Here is a 16,516-nt window from a genome sequence, read left to right as displayed (position 1 = left end):
AATAGGTGCCCTATTTTCACAGCAAAAATCCAGTAAAGTTTCGCGTTTGGTGCGCTTTGGTACACCGACAAGGTTTCACGCCTGTGTATACGACGCGTGCCAACATGATCATACTAGGACAAGTCGAAGCCCTTCAAAGCATCAAGCATATTGATGCGCATCACATACATGGGGAAACCAATGTCACTCATGTGACATGAATCAAGACAATCACACCGCAATGATCATGCACACAATATAGCATAAGCATGCACATACAACAATTGCCTTGGGCACATACCCACACTACAAGGTCAAGAGCACTCATGACTAGAGAGGGTCACTTACATAGCCACGAGAGTCCATCATACAAAGTGCACGATCACCCACATACATACATACATACATACATACATACATACATCATGCACAATGCTATCGCACATAGCAGGAATGTAAAGCAGACATTGCCAACATTCCAATGATATGGCCTAGCAAGGTACAGGAAATGTAAAATAGACATTGTCATACCTAGGGAATGCGGCCAAAGCAAAGTGCAGGAAAGATAAAGGATACTGTTAGGATGTGTGCCCTTAAATCCTATTGTATGATGCTATGTATGACATTATGTATAACTTAATGTTGTAATTAATAAAGTTATTTTATTATTATCTAAAAATAATGGTAACATGAATATTGAAACATTATCAAATAGTCCATGAGATACATAGTATGTAATTTATGTGAAAAGTCATAGAAGACATAAATCACAAATTCTTTGTAAACTTAAAATTTTAGTTCATAGTCAATGATAAAATTGGGCATTTCATCTGCGAAGACTATAACATATCAACTAAGATGATTTGTCTTGATCATGGAAATAAAGATTTCTAGTTGATATATTTTAAAATTAAAACATATTGAACTGGACCGCTGTGAAATTTATTATTCTCTTACCGACTATCAAATGAAAAATAAATCTCACGACTTCTATTTACATGAACTCTTAATTCTGAGAGGATAATGGACCTGATCATGAAGTGTAGGTTGTTTTAATATATCAGGAGTGAGATCTAAAGTCACGATCAAAATCTTAGTATGTTAGGCAGCCACATTTAGTGTTGATGTAACATATATTTTTAAGATGGAATTCATGGTCTCTTGACGGAGATATAAAATATTCCCTGAAGATATAAAATATTCCCTTGAGATAAGTTTAATATGTTTGGTTATTCAGAGTGTTAGGCTTAACCACTTTAGTAAGGAGTTACTAAAGTATATATTTATAGAATTGGATTTCATAAATATATGATGAATAACTTAAAGGATTAAATCAGGTACTCAAGGAATTAAGATATAGTAATCTTCAAAGTGGCAGTCTACTTTCATGACTTTGTATTACTATGAATATTTTATGAAGGGGTTGCATCTATAATAAAGTCTTGGGTTGTAATTTATAAATAAGGCCTAAAGTGCAACTATATTTATATAGTAGTATTAAATATAGTTAATGGTAATTTTAGACTTGTTAAGAGTTGACAGAAAAGTCCAAGGTCCATTGGAGCTAGTGTCTTATTGATCTCACTCCAAACCACACACTTAAACCCAATTGGAAAGACCCAAAAGGCTAGCCCAATTAGATAATCAGTTAGATACAAGGTAAGAAACATACAGAATATTATGAGAGACATGATTATGAAATAGTGTATATGTGTGAGAGAAAGTCATTCTCTTATTCTCCCTTGAACTGATTGAGAGACCACACTTATTGAGCGTTAGTGGAATTGGAGTGAAGATTAAAAGTGTTCTCAAGTACTTCTAATTGTTGGTTTTCAATTTCACCGTACTAAGGTATGCTCTCTTGTTTTTAAATTCTGAAATTTATATAGTGCATGTTATCAATTGCAAATGAAGTAAATCCGTTAATTTTTCGTTGTGTATGTTTTGTATGAGATACAAACCATGTTTGACCAACAAATACATGGAGAGGAAACCCTAATACAAGGGAAAGGCTAAGAGAGAGGGAGAGAGAAAACCACTCGGGGAGGCTAGGCCTCCTAATCTACTAAACATTGCCCTTTATAGGATTACGTCTTTTTGCTTGCATCCTTGCCCTTATTGCTCGTGCCTTTGCTCGTGCCTAGGAAGTCGCACACTCACTCCAAGCATGTATATGCAACAAACAAAGGAAGCAGCCAGTAGACAAGCAAAAGGGATAACAAAGAGGTAAAGGGAGCATGCAAAGAAACACACTAGCAAAGAGGGCCAAACAAGGGCCAATAAACATGTTAAGGACACGAAGGGGCAAACAAATATGTTATCAAACAAAAGGGAGTTTCCTAGGAGGATAGATGTAGGTTTGGACCAGGTGTCCATAGTTCCATGAGATTGGAATATAGACGACACAAGTTCCATGAATCAAAATTCCAAAAAAAGGACTCAGGTCTCGTGTATCAAAGATGGGTGTGAACTCACACGAGATAGTAGGAATTAGACTTGATGACACAAGCAAGCAAAGACTCATGCATGAACATGTAGGCAAGCGTGCAAAAATGCAAAGAAGTAAAAAAAGTCAAATGGGTAGCACAAAGTAAGCAAGGCAAGCATTACATCTCACAGAGCGGAGAAAGGGTATGCATCAAGCAAACTGATATCACAAGGATGTATTCTCACAAGTGGTTACACCTAAACAAGCCACAAACGGGACAAATGCGACCACACACAAAAAAGTAGCCCTAAAGACTAACAAGCACAAGCCTACGGAAGGCACCAAGCGTGGTAAAACCTAGATCTAGGCAGGCAAATATGGATATAAAGCGTAGAAGCAAGTAAGCATACATATGCATAAAAGGAATCATCCAAGCCCTTTGATATAGGCCTAGGTGTATGGATGTAGGCCTAGACCACAAGATCTAGGTCTACACCCTACCTAAAGGGCTAAAACACAAGAAAGAGATATAGCAAGAGACAAAAAGGGCTATAGAAGCACATGGCATAGCAACCAACATGTAGATCTAGACAGAAACATGACAAGGAGAACACCAACATATAGATCTAAGCATAAACATGACAAGAAGCACATAAAATATGTAGATCTAAGCATAAGCATGACAAGGAGCATATAAAAATGTAGATCTAAGTATAAGCATGGCAATATGCACCTAGGTATAGGGATTTAAGCACAAACATGGTATTTAGATCTATCCTAGCCCAAGAAGGCTAGGCTAATATCATTAAAGCAATAAAATATGGCAAAAAGCAAGGAGACATACTAGGAAAGCCTTAATATATGCTAGGAAGCAAGATAGAGCAACGAATATACTAAGAAAAGCAATAAAACATGTTATAATGCAAGATAAAGCAAAGGGTGTAAATTGTAGTTAAAAAGCTACATCTACACCCTTAAGACCAAGGAGAGGAAAAAGAGTGCAAGAACACTATCTCTTGATTGTTGAGAAAAGAGAGAAATCAAAGGTTTCTAGATATGTTTGGGAGAGAATTTTGAGAGGAAAAGAGAGAGAATTTGCCATGGGAAGTGCTCCAAAATGCTCAAAAGTGACTCTTCAGCTTCTGGTGGCCACTCCGATGGCCCTAAAGGGCCACTAGGTTTGATGTTGACATCAGCAATCTCGGCTTCTTTCGCGATTTGATTTTGGATGCATATTTGAAAGTCTTTCCAAACTCTGATTGAGTTGATCTTGGTATCCTTGGAAGGATCTGGATGTCTAATTTGCAAAACACTAAAGAAATTGAAATTCCAATGGTCGGATCAAAAGTTATGGCCTTGGGAAGCAAGTTGACGCAATTTGCACGGTTTTCAAGATATCTCAATAGTTTTAACTCTGATTTCGACCCATGAGTAGTCATTGGAAAAGGAATTCAATAGTCTTCGCAATGACACTGGCCTTAACCCATTTTGACGATCGGATCAAAATTAGGGTTTTTGAGACTTTTGGGAGTAAACCTCTGCTCAAACTTGGTCAAAGTTAACGAAAATCACCGAGTAACTCGAGTTTGATGTAGACACAAGAAAAATGTTGTTTTGGGACGATTTTGACCAACTTTGACTTTTGGCCAACCCAAGGTTAACTAGGGGCATTTTGGTCGAAATGGCACTTTAAGTGCTCCAATGCTCGAACGGGTTGCATCACGTCAATTTAGGTGTTTCCGCGGCCCTTTGGAAGAAAGTTAATATTTTTAGAATTTTTAGGATCTGGCACATAAATCGAGGTGGATAAAATACGATATCTACCCCTTGCAAATAGCACTTGAGTCTTCAATGTAACCATTAGATTTAGATGGAGTGCACTTCAGTCTTCCCATTTTCAAATATTGGCCTAGACTTAGCAAATGGGTCGAGTGGGTTGGGTTGGGTTGGGTTGGGTTATAGATTAGATGAAGAGATTTGAGGGAGAATGCGAGTGCTTTTGCGATTAAAAAGTGAGAAGTGAGAACCACTCATTGGTATTAAATTATAGGGTAAATTGCAAAACACACCCTTGAAGTTTGGGGATGTTTAGATTTTACATCCTAACGTTTCAGAAATTGGATTTTACATCCTGAAGTTACATTTCGTTTGCATTAACAGCCCCTCTCGTTAGTTTTTGTTGACATGTCTGTTAAGTGCCACGTAAGCTTACGAAGTGTATTAATGATTCAATTGAAACACAACACGTGGATTTAATTTTACATCTCAGATAAATAACCTAAAAAACTTTAAATTATTTCTACCAAACTATTAAATAATTTAATTCTATCTTTTACCTCAAAAAATACAATAATTTAATTAATTATTATTTTTACCTGATAGGATGAACAAACCCAGACAATAAAAAACGATGAACACTAGCGAACAACCTAGAAAAATAAAAAATGAAGAACACGATGAACAAACCAGAAAAATCAAACATAAAAATTCAAACCAGTAAAAAAACAAATTACCATAGTAGATTTAAACCCATAAATACACAACCATAAGATTGGAATGAAGAAATAATTGAACCAAGGAAAATTGAATTAAAATTGAAATAGATGTAATGAACAAGAATGTTGGGGGAAAAAAAAAAACCAAATGAGCATTTTCCTTTCAATCTCAATTGATGAGATCTAAGAGCACATCGCCGAATGACCCAATCCATAGCCATCAGGGCACAACAACCCATTTACCCACTAATTGTCATGACCCATCAAAACAAAGCCAATATGCCCATCACCCACTCTTCTCTAGTGTTCGCCAAGCCACCAATGAGAGACCATGATTCTAGAAATGGGCTCTCCAATCTCAATGTCAATCTCCAAGCCAACAATCTTTGAAACCACCACCAAATCGAGATGAGTAGCGATAGCGAGGCCGAAGAGAGCAAGGAAGAAGTTGAAGAACTTGGGGATGAAATGAAAGGTTGATGATCTTGAGTAACCATAGTAGCCATAGTTAGTAGCCCAACCCTTTGAGTACTAGTATTCTATCTCTCTCTCTCTCTCTTGGCCTCACCGATTTGTGGAGTAATTTGTTAAAATTATGTACCCTAAAAAACAATACTATGCATTTTTATTTGATAATAAAATTTTATTTTCACGTACATAATTTTTATAGGTATATTTTATTGTTTAAATGTGGCATGTGATGCCACCTCTGTAGAAAAATCATGTTAATGGTTAAGGAACCAAAGACAGGGAGTAATGATTTTCATAGATTATTAAATTATTCTAGGCCGTGGATATTAATTGAATATTACCACTGAAGCCTACACTTGTTGTGCTGCTATATGATAGGATGATTTACTCTATCATTGAGGTAGTGACTTTAAGCAGACAAATGGGTGTAATGTAATAAGTACATACACTAAATTGGATCCGATCAAGAACACCTTATGAAGTGATCACTGTTAATCAAAAGGTTGTTCTATCACAATTTTTCTATTGTCCTCAAACATGAGAGGTTTGTGTATATTTATTTACTATGCACATAACTTTGATAGTGTCAACTGGTGATGCTAATTTTTAAAGGCTATATACAGATACGTTGGGTTATGTGTGTATTGAGTAAAATATATAAATGCTCAACAATGAATTCACTAGTCTCTAAAGAAGATAGTATATTCAGTTGATTTTCATATTGAAGTTGGACTCAAAACAAAACCGGCCGGTGACATTTTTCAAAATTGTTTTTCATATATATATGTTTTTCATGATCATTATGATAGTTTCCACATCATAATTTTGATTTTTGTTTTAGTTTAGTTCTTTTATTATTTTGATAGTTTCTATGGCCTATGTGGGTATTAATTGAGATTGTACTAGGTTGGATTTGATGTTAGGAATTTTTGGGATGCCCAGAAAGTGTTAAAGAAAAAATATTTGAATTATTTTATATTTTGTTTTAAGTTTATGCGACTTTGAATTTTAAAGAATTTAATTTTAGTTATTTAAAGTGTTTTTGGTTATTTATTTGAGATGGAGTAATTAAAATAGGCAAGTCCACGTGTCATGTTTCAATTGGATTATTAGTACACATCATAAGCTTATGCGGCACTCAACAGACATGTTAGCAAAAACTAATAAGAGGGGTTGCTAATACAAACGGAATGTAACTTTAGAGTATAAAATTTAATTTCTGAAACGTTAAGGTGTAAAATTTATATACTCCAAAATTTAAATTTTAGGGTGGGTTTTGTAATTTACTCTAAATTATATGTTCTCCAAAACACGAGAGGAAACTCGTGGCTACGGTTAACCACACGAGTGTAACCCCTCAGCCTCAGCCTCCTTAGCCTGAGCTCACTTATATTTTAGAAAAAGAAGAAGAGAGAAGTGAAAGCTAATTCCATCTAAATGAGCTGCTTGAGGTTGAGCAAATGCTTGCTCAAGTTTAGAAGGGATGAAGTCTATGAAAGAAATCATCCCAGATTTCAAGTTTATTACTATAATAATAATAATGAATTTCAACGACACTGCATGTCTAAATCCCTTCTCAGAAACACAACCAGAACCCATGTCTCATTTTCAAACAAAAACAACAACAACCACTTTCTTGATAATGATTTAGAAGAAGAAGAAGAAGAAGAAGAAGAAGAAGAAGAAGAAGATAGAAAATTAGTTCATTGTGAGGTGGAAGTAATATCGTGGAGGGAACGCAGAATCAAGGCTCAAATTTCCATTCATGCTCACATCCAATCTGTTTGGAACGCTCTCACTGATTACGAGCGCCTTGCCGATTACATTCCCAATCTTGTTTCCAGGTTTCTTCTGTATTTTTTATTATTATTTGTTTTATATCATTTGAATGTGTTTGATCATATTAATAATATTATACGTGCTTGAGCAAGAGCAACTTAAAAAATAAAAATAATAATAATAATAATGTGGTGGTCCGTTCCCAATATTCTTGGCTTTTGGACCAAGACTCCCAATTTATTTGTACTCTGTGTTGGGCTTATATCTCACAATGGGAGGTCCAGGAAGTGATGGTTGATGTCACTGACTGACGGAGTTCTAGTATCACTTAGGCACTGAATTTCCTTCATTTAAACTCTGCCCTGAAGATTGATTGCTATACAGCCGAGCTCCCTCTCTGGAATCCGAACGGGATTTCCTTCTCCTTACTTCTCTCCCTAATTTTTCCAACCCGCTATAGACTGGGGTACATAATCTCCGCCCCGTTCCCTTGGTCGATCATAACTCACTACAGAATAAACTACTGTTGAATATTTTCTAACTTATATATAATAATAAAAAATATCATGAATTTTTGTTGTTTAAATAAATAAATTACTAATTGTTTGTGTTTGTGTTTGTGTTTAGTGGGAGAATAGCTTGCCCTCATCCTGAGCGGATATGGTTGGAGCAAAGAGGCTTGCAACGGGCACTCTATTGGCATATTGAAGCACGTGTCGTTTTGGATCTTCAAGAATTTCCCATTTCTGTAAGCAACTAACTCCAACCCCAACCATCTTTTATTCTTAACCCAACCAACCAACCAAAAATTTACTTACTATCATTAAATCATTTCTGTAATTCTGAGAGAGAAAAAGAGAGATTTATTTTTATTTTAAAATGTTTCAGGCTAATCATCGTGAGCTCCACTTTTCCATGGTTGATGGAGATTTTAAGAAGTTTGAAGGCAAATGGTCCTTAAAATCTGGGACAACAAGGTACAATTCATTTACTTTTCTTGAATCCTGACTCATGTAACAAAAATATTTATAACTTCATGAATAAACTAGATGTGGGAAATCAAGTCTTAGAATACTTGCTACGGTAACAGCATTGATTGTGTTCCTGTACCATCTTGGTCAAAAGTATGTGAGCAATTGAACTTCAATAGGGAAAAAATTGTTTTTCTTTTCTGTTTTGCATGGAATTTTAAATAAATAAATGATTTTTCCATAGTCTTATGAATTGGTTCTTTTTAGTAGATTTAGAGTGCCATTTATAGATTTTTTGATATTATGGCAGTTTCCATAATACTTGTTCTATTGTCCCTTTATATGCAATATTAAAGACCTTGACAATGTTGGTTGACCGAGGATATCATATCCATGATAACATCAGTTTTATGTTGAAAACTTCCTCCCTTAATAAATCCTTTGCACTTGCTTTTACAAATCCATTATAGTTTGAGCTCATCGATCCGCATCTCAAGGCTCCCCCACCTTAGCCACCTGAAAGCATGTCGTCTCAATTTAAGACCTTGACAATGTTGGTTACTGGAGGATAACATATTCGTGATAGCATCATTTTTATGTTGAAAACTTCATCTTAACAAATCTTTTACAGTTGATTTAACAAATCCATTGTAGCTTTTATTATTTTGGACAAAGTCTAGGTGATTCAGTATACTTGGTCAACAATTATTCTCATTTTCCATCATCATATTATTATTCCTTCTTCCTTATAGATACTGTATCTATGCAGATACTCGTGCAATTTGAGGTATTCAGATTTTTTTTCTTTAAATGTTTTGCAGTTCTTCTTCATCAACTACTTTATCGTATGAAGTTAATGTGATACCAAGATTCAATTTCCCCGCCATTTTCTTGGAGAGAATTATCAGATCAGATCTTCCTGTAAATCTTCAAGCATTGGCTTGTAGAGCTGAAAAAAATTTCAAAGGGATACAGAGATTAGCACCCACAGGGAATTCCTCTGCTGGAAAATCCACGGGTGGTGTTAGTTCATTCCACAAGAGCTTTGATGGCGCCTTGTGTGAGATGGGTAAATTGTCACTTGGAGAATTTAAAGAGAGATTTGCTGGATCTAATTTTGGTCCCCTGTCTCCATCTTCTAGTGAGTTGAACAGTAACTGGGGCATTTTTGGAAAAGTTTGTAGACTTGATAGAACTTGCATGGTGGATGAAGTTCATCTTCGTAGATTTGATGGTCTATTGGTAACTGATTGACCCTAGACTATTCTCTACTAGCATTCCTGTCCTAGGAGAACCATACCTGTTTTAGCAGTTGCTAATAACATGATTTTGGGCTGAAGGAAAATGGAGGCGTTCATCGTTGTGTTGTTGCTAGCATCACAGTAAAAGCTCCAGTTCGTGAAGTTTGGAGTGTTTTAACTGCTTATGAAAGTCTTCCTGAGTAAGTAATATATATGCTTTGTTTTTGAACTTTTTCTAAAGAAGTTAATTTTATTATGGCAAGTCCCTAAGATACTGGCTACTTCTGTAAATCTTTCGTCATTCCTTTTATCAATGTTAAACTTAGGCTAGTCTCCCCCATGTGTATGTCAAATGAAAACATAAAGACCTTGTGTTATGTTCTTGTCAGCATATGTTCTACTTGCTACATAAAAAATAAATAAAAAAATCTGAGGTCACACTCAAAACTAAACTGGAACTGAATAAACTAAAATTTCCATTATTCCAGAGACAAACCAAGCTGAGTATATTTCCATCATTCCTCATAGTATATTCTTGTACAATTAGCTTTGCAGAAGTGATAAATGATACACAGATTTTTGTAATCTTTAAAACTTGCTATGGAGATAAGGAGAAAAGGAAAGAAAATTGAGATGTCATGAGCCCAACAAGGCATAAGACATCCTGAGCTGTGAGATGCAGAGCATTTTTCCTCACTGATGGTTGGCGTGTTAACCATTTGGGCATGCCATTTTTGGGATTCATGTCCCTTTTTCATCACATTGAGCACCAACAAATGAGTCCTCATTTATTAAAAAAATACAGTGGCTTATGCTTAACTCAGTGGTAAATATATTGGTGTCATTAATGTATAAGTTTTGCTTGCACTGGGATATTTCTCCATTATATTAGAGTATTCCTATCTCTTTACTTCCCTCATTTGAGTGTTGATAGACAACTTTTTGGTTTATGGTTCTATATTCATTGTGCAGATATGAACAATGCAAAATGTTTAGGCTATTTAAATTTTTTTGTTTATTCAATTTTTTGACTTGTCAAAAAAAAAAAAAAAAATTCAATTTTTTGACTCTTTTTTTTATTTATTTATTTTTATATATATTTTAAAAGTATAATTAAAATACTAAGGTATTTCAAGATTATCTTGTAAAATGTTATTTTTGAAGAAAATGAATAAATCCCATTGGAATTTTGGGAAAAACCAACCACTGGGATAGAATCTTATCAGATTTCTTACCAAATTAAATATAGGTATTATTACATTCTTAATTATTCAGCTTTTCAGGTATCACATTCCCAAAAATTTGGATGCAATGAGACATATTAGATCCCCCAAACCAAATGCCATGTAAAGGTTCTAGTTTGCATTTTTCTATATCTTGTACAAAACTCTAAAATATATATTCATTGTCCTTTAGTGGTTATGAAGAGGGAAAGAAGGGTGTGATGCTACAAGCTGCTGTTAACTTGATTTTTAGGCCCGATAGTTTCTTTTGCCTTATTATTTTTCTTTGGATATTAATTGCAGAATAGTTCCAAATTTAGCCATCAGCAAAATACTGTCACGTGAAAACAACAAGGTCCGCATTCTTCAGGTACAAGCTTAATATTTGCTAATTGCAATATGAGACAATACCTCTCTTGAAGAATTTTTTATTTACTTTCATATAACTGGTGAAACTTTATTAGTTTTGTCTCTATACACTTGCTGCATTTTTTTCCTCATGTGTAAGCTTGTTGTAAAAAAAAAAACATGGACATACTTAGCAAAGGCCTGAGAACATAGGCTGACTGAACAAATAAACATGGACATGATTAACAAAGGCCTATACATTGCTGCAATTTACAGAGGAGAGTCTTCAAGACTGGAGTTGATCCCATTCCCCATGTGAGTGATTTTTAGGAACTCTAGGGTGATGTTGTGAAAATTGTGAAATAATTTGTTTACATAATGGTATTGTTTGTTTGGAGAGATTTTAGGGAGGACGGAAAATTGGGGAGAGAAAAATGGAGAGAAAACTTTTTAATGGATGTTTGGTTGGAAAGGGGAGAGGAAAAAAATATGATGGGGTCTAGGTGTTTTCTTTTCGGATCCATCAAAATGTTCTCTCCAAAATGGAGAGAAAACTTAAGAGGAGAAAACTCAGTGCATTAAAAAGACTAGAATACCCATGTGCAAGTGCACATGGGTTTTCGTTTCTTTGCCTAGTTTGGCTTTTTTTTTTTCTTTTGATTTTTATCCCAGACCGTTGTACGCTATCTTTTGTTTTTGTTTTTGTTTTTTGTTTATCAAAAAATATCTTCCTTTTTGTTTAATTTTGCAATATTTTTCCTTTTATTCTTTTTTTTTTGGTCTTTTCCTGTACTTCTCTCTCTCTCTTTTTTCTTTTTTAGTGCTCATCTTCCTTTAGCTTGTACTCCTTTTAAAAAAAAATTTGAAGTGTTCATACTTCACACACAATTTTTTAAATAAAAAATGTGTTACTTTTTTGTTTTATTTAATGGGAATATAATTGTAAATTTATACTTCATTTTCCATCCTCTCATTTTTCCTCTATATCAAATAAAATAGTTTTCCATCCTTCCATTTTTTCATTCCTCCAACCAAACACACATTAGGGAAAATTAAATCTTTTCTATCCTCCCACTTTTTCATCGTCCCATAATTTTCTATCCTCACATTTTTCCACCCCTCACACTTTTCCACCTCTCCAACTAAACGGACCCTAAGGTTAACAAAGATAGAAAAGAAAAATATGACATAAGAAATTTACGTGATTCGGTAATATGCTACGTCCAAGGGAGGCGACAGTATAGTTTCACTATAATTTTGGAGATTACAACAATAACTTGAAGTCACTCTCACAAATCCAAACCCCAAATACACCCTTGGTTCTCTCTCAAATAAATAGAGAACACCCTATTGTATTTAGACAAGAGTCGCAGGACACTCTAGCTTCCTATCTTTGGTGCACACACACAGAAGAAGCCATTTCAGTTTTCTATCTCACTTAGTTGCCCACACCTTTCTCTCTTGCTCCACTTCTATTTATACTAAAGAAGTCCAGTTGGATTTAAAATAGTTCTAGTGTTGGGTGCACATGGGCACCATGTTCCAGCCCACTACGTGTTTGAATAAGAATTGCATTGAATAGTTACTGCTTGTGAGAATCCTCGTGGATTAGAAGTTTTAGGCTGCTGTGTGTCTAATATGTAAAGGCAATTATACGTGGTTATAAGTGGTTTGCTGCACAAGTAGAATTAGTGTGGGTGCCACATAGAGAGAGACAGCCGAGAGAGAGCTATGCAAAGAAAAGAAGATAGAGAGGAGAAAACAAAGTGTTATTGCCTTTCAGATAAATAGTTAGTATGTGTGAGAGTAAAGAAAACAATGATATTTTCGTTAGCCATGAAACATGCATGAGGATTTAATATTGTATACATGGTTTACTTTTATTGAGAGTAAAGAAAATAAATAGGAAAGAGTTTTACCATATTGAGTAACCAAATGGTTTACTTTTATTAAAACAATTTTCAATTATCATTATTTAAATTAAAGTAGATGTATGTAAAGGTAAAGTATAAGTAAAGTTGAAGCCACCCGAGATGAATATGCAAAGTTAATCTCATTATCATGGTGTATTTTGCCATTTTAAGTAACTTAATAGTTTACTAATGTTTTTAAGGTTTTTTTTTAAAATTATTTAAATTATTTTTTAATTTTTAAATCTTCAATTTTAAACATAAATCCATTTTGTTTTTATTATCATGATATGAGACTTTTACTATCTATTGAATATTTAATGTATTTTATATATATATATTTTTTAAAATGGAGAAAAAATAAATTAGGAAGATGAAGGATGACGTGGTTGATGATATGGTTGAATAGGAGTGTAGCAACAATAAATGCTACGCTTCAGCTTATATATATAGTATTGTTTAGTTCACGTTAAATTTTTTATTTTCATGAAAAGTAGATAAGTATGATGGGGAAAAATGGAAATTATGAAAAAGAAGAGAAAAAAAAAAAAAAAATCCTTTTAGAAATGAACATGATTGTTATGGTCAGAAGATTGTGTCACAAGTTTCAGGGTATGTACCATACAGTCACCAGTGCTGCTGTACCACCAGCACTGCAATGCTGCCACTGCAAGGCTCCACCACAAGCTCCTCTAAATTTTTCATTAAATTGTGTAAATGCTGTCCATGATGGTTTTATCCTGTTAAAAATTTATATTGAAATTAACATTCTTTGTTATTATTATTACTAGTGTGTAGCCCTGTTCATATGCATGGGTACAATTAAAAACAATCACAATTATACATTTTTTTTAAAAAATGTTGAGATTATACATGGTATTAGCTTACACAATTTTTAAATCATATATTTTTAAAATATGTTATGGTTTTTCATATATATATATATATATATATATATGATTTAGATTTTCATTGGATTTAGATTCTACAATTTTTATACTCAATTATTGGACTCCAATTTAAATCTAATTTTGAATCTAATTGGGTTTAGACTTTTTGATTTTTACACTTAATAATTAGTTTGACACAAAAATTAAAAGTTAAATAGGACACACTGCTCACAATTTAACTCCAATTGAAATTCAATTTAGATTCTAATTTGATTTTCTTTGAGTTTTGGCTATTAATATATATATAGATTATGTAGGAAGGATGCAAGGGCCTACTTTATATGGTACTTCATGCACGAGTTGTCCTAGACTTGTGCGAACATCTTGAACAGGAGGTTAGCTTTGAACAGGTTGAAGGGGACTTTGACTCATTTCAAGGTAAATGGCTTCTTGAGCAACTAGGAAATCATCACACACTGTTAAAGTACACCGTGGAGTCAAAAATGCGCAAGGATACCTTTCTTTCTGAAGCTATTATGGAGGAGGTTTGTATCTGTTATTTTGATGTGACTACAATGGCTTTGGACTTTGTTAAATGTAAATGTAGTAGTCCACTTCAGTTTTTCATTTTTCTTTGGAGGACTTTTTGTTTGACCTTTGCATAAACATAAAGGTTGATTTAAAGGAGCTAACAACTTTTGATATAAAAATTACTATTGAAAGATTTGTAATTTGTTGAAGTGGTTTTAATGGGAAAATCAATCTGCTTGTTATATTTATAGTTTTCAAAGAGTCTCGAAAAATTTATTGATAAATTATCTCTCTTACTTTCTAGGTTATATATGAAGATCTCCCATCAAATTTATGTGCAATTCGAGACTATGTTGAAAGAAGGGAAATGGCTCACTCACTGGAATCATGTGACCAAAATAGATATTCTAAGGAACGAAGTGCTTCATCTAGCATTTATATAGTTGGTGATTGTAGTAGTATAACAACTGAGCAGGTCTCTGATTTAAATGGTGAAGGTTCATTTAGACAAAGGCCCAGGGTCCCAGGCCTACAAAGGGATATAGACGTTCTTAAAGCTGAGCTCCAGAAATTTATTTCAGAACATGGGCAGGAAGGATTTATGCCCATGAGAAAGCAGCTTCGATTGCATGGAAGGGTAGACATTGAGAAGGCAATCACACGCATGGGTGGATTTAGAAGGATTGCCTCACTAATGAACCTTTCTCTTGCATACAAACACCGGAAACCAAAGGGATACTGGGACAACCTTGAAAATCTGCAGGAAGAGGTAGAGTGCAAAACCTGAATTGTATCTAGCGATAGATCATACAAAAGTCCGATTTCTTGTCATTAGTCTTTTTTTTTTTTTTTGAAACTCGACTGTTCGTACAGGTAAATAGCTATCTGAATAAGGTGAATCTCAGTCTGAGCCCCCTTAATTCATCAATGTTATTTCAATTAGCCTGAAATTTCCATTAATAAAGTTGTGTTATTGGGGTTATAATTGTGCTATTTACCTGGTCTTGAGGGAGTTTTTACTTTTTATTTACAGATAAGTCGATTCCAGAGAAGCTGGGGAATGGACCCTTCATTCATGCCCAGTAGAAAGACATTTGAGCGTGCAGGTCGGTGAAGATTAATCCCCATTTCCCAATTAGGCCACAAACAATAGGCAGCACAATCTACGAAAAGATTCTCATTTATTATTGAAATGGGCTACATTGACATCCTTGAGTGAAAGCACACTAATTCTAGATTCAAAATCTGGTTAAATTTAGGTACTTACCATAGACTTTATCCAAAAAATTTCTGCAAGCCAGTGAAACTATAATGGCCTGTTTGGATGGAGGAGGGAAGGAGGGAAGTGGAGTAAAGTTGGCTAAAAATAAGCTAATTTTGTGCTAAATCTACTCCACTCTACTTTACTCCCCCTTCCTCTCCCTTAATCCAAGTGGACCATAAAAGCCGATATGGTCCGTTGTACGTGTTGCATGGCATAATACCGCAGCCCATGCCCAGTGTTCTGACCTCAAATGTCTTCCGATGTTTTAAACACATATTTGCATATAGGAGACTTAGAGCTACATTTTCTATTTGTTGTGCAATGCTGGGCTACATCTTTCCTTTTTGATATTTTACACATTAGGAATTAAACTAGTTTCAGCATGTAAAGTGAATGCTGTGAATTGGTGGTTTTTTCAATTAAATTTACCTGCAACTTTTACAGGGCGCTATGACATTGCACGAGCATTGGAAAAATGGGGGGGCCTCCATGAAGTTTCACGTCTCCTCTCACTCAAGGTCAGGCACCCCAATAGGCAAGGGAATCCTTCCAAAGATATAAAAATTGATTACATATCATCAACTGAAGCAGGGGGAGAAAGTAAGACACCATCAAAACCCTATATTTCTTTAGATACGCAAAAGTGGCTCAAAAAGCTAAAAACATTTGGACATCAATTGGGTTGAATGAGAATGCAACCATTCATTTATCTATATATCGGTGATGCTAATAGTCTTTTTAAAGGGTATTGCTATGGTGATTGAATTTAACTGGTCTGGTATTCAGGTGGATGTTCTCAGACTCTATACATCCCCCTCCCCCTCTCCCTCCCCAATAATTCAATGGTTGGGAGAGGGAGATTTGAACTTTAGATGCTTCCACAGAGGTGGTTCTGCAAATATTTTTTCCGGGGTCATAGAAAAACTTAAATTAAACAAAATTTAATAATAATAAAAAAGAACATGTATATATCGACAAAAAAAATA

At 34.5% G+C, this 16,516-nt stretch overlaps 1 protein-coding gene across 1 annotated transcript; it reads left to right on the top strand.

Moving 5' to 3' along the window:
- Positions 1 to 6,743: 6,743 nt before the first annotated feature.
- LOC142605657 (uncharacterized) lies at positions 6,744 to 16,273 on the top strand. Its single transcript, XM_075777090.1, is given in 11 exon segments — positions 6,744 to 7,217; positions 7,780 to 7,900; positions 8,041 to 8,129; positions 8,945 to 9,365; positions 9,464 to 9,564; positions 10,891 to 10,957; positions 14,053 to 14,280; positions 14,571 to 15,035; positions 15,300 to 15,372; positions 15,975 to 16,189; positions 16,191 to 16,273. Coding segments are annotated over 11 exon segments (2,217 nt in total). The 5' UTR covers positions 6,744 to 6,810; the 3' UTR covers positions 16,221 to 16,273.
- Positions 16,274 to 16,516: the final 243 nt, after the last annotated feature.

This window comes from Castanea sativa, chromosome 8 (assembly GCF_040712315.1).
Source record: "Castanea sativa cultivar Marrone di Chiusa Pesio chromosome 8, ASM4071231v1".
Taxonomy (NCBI): domain Eukaryota; kingdom Viridiplantae; phylum Streptophyta; class Magnoliopsida; order Fagales; family Fagaceae; genus Castanea; species Castanea sativa.
The sequence above is the reverse complement of the archived record's forward strand: the minus strand, read 5'-3'. Positions and strand labels throughout refer to the sequence as shown.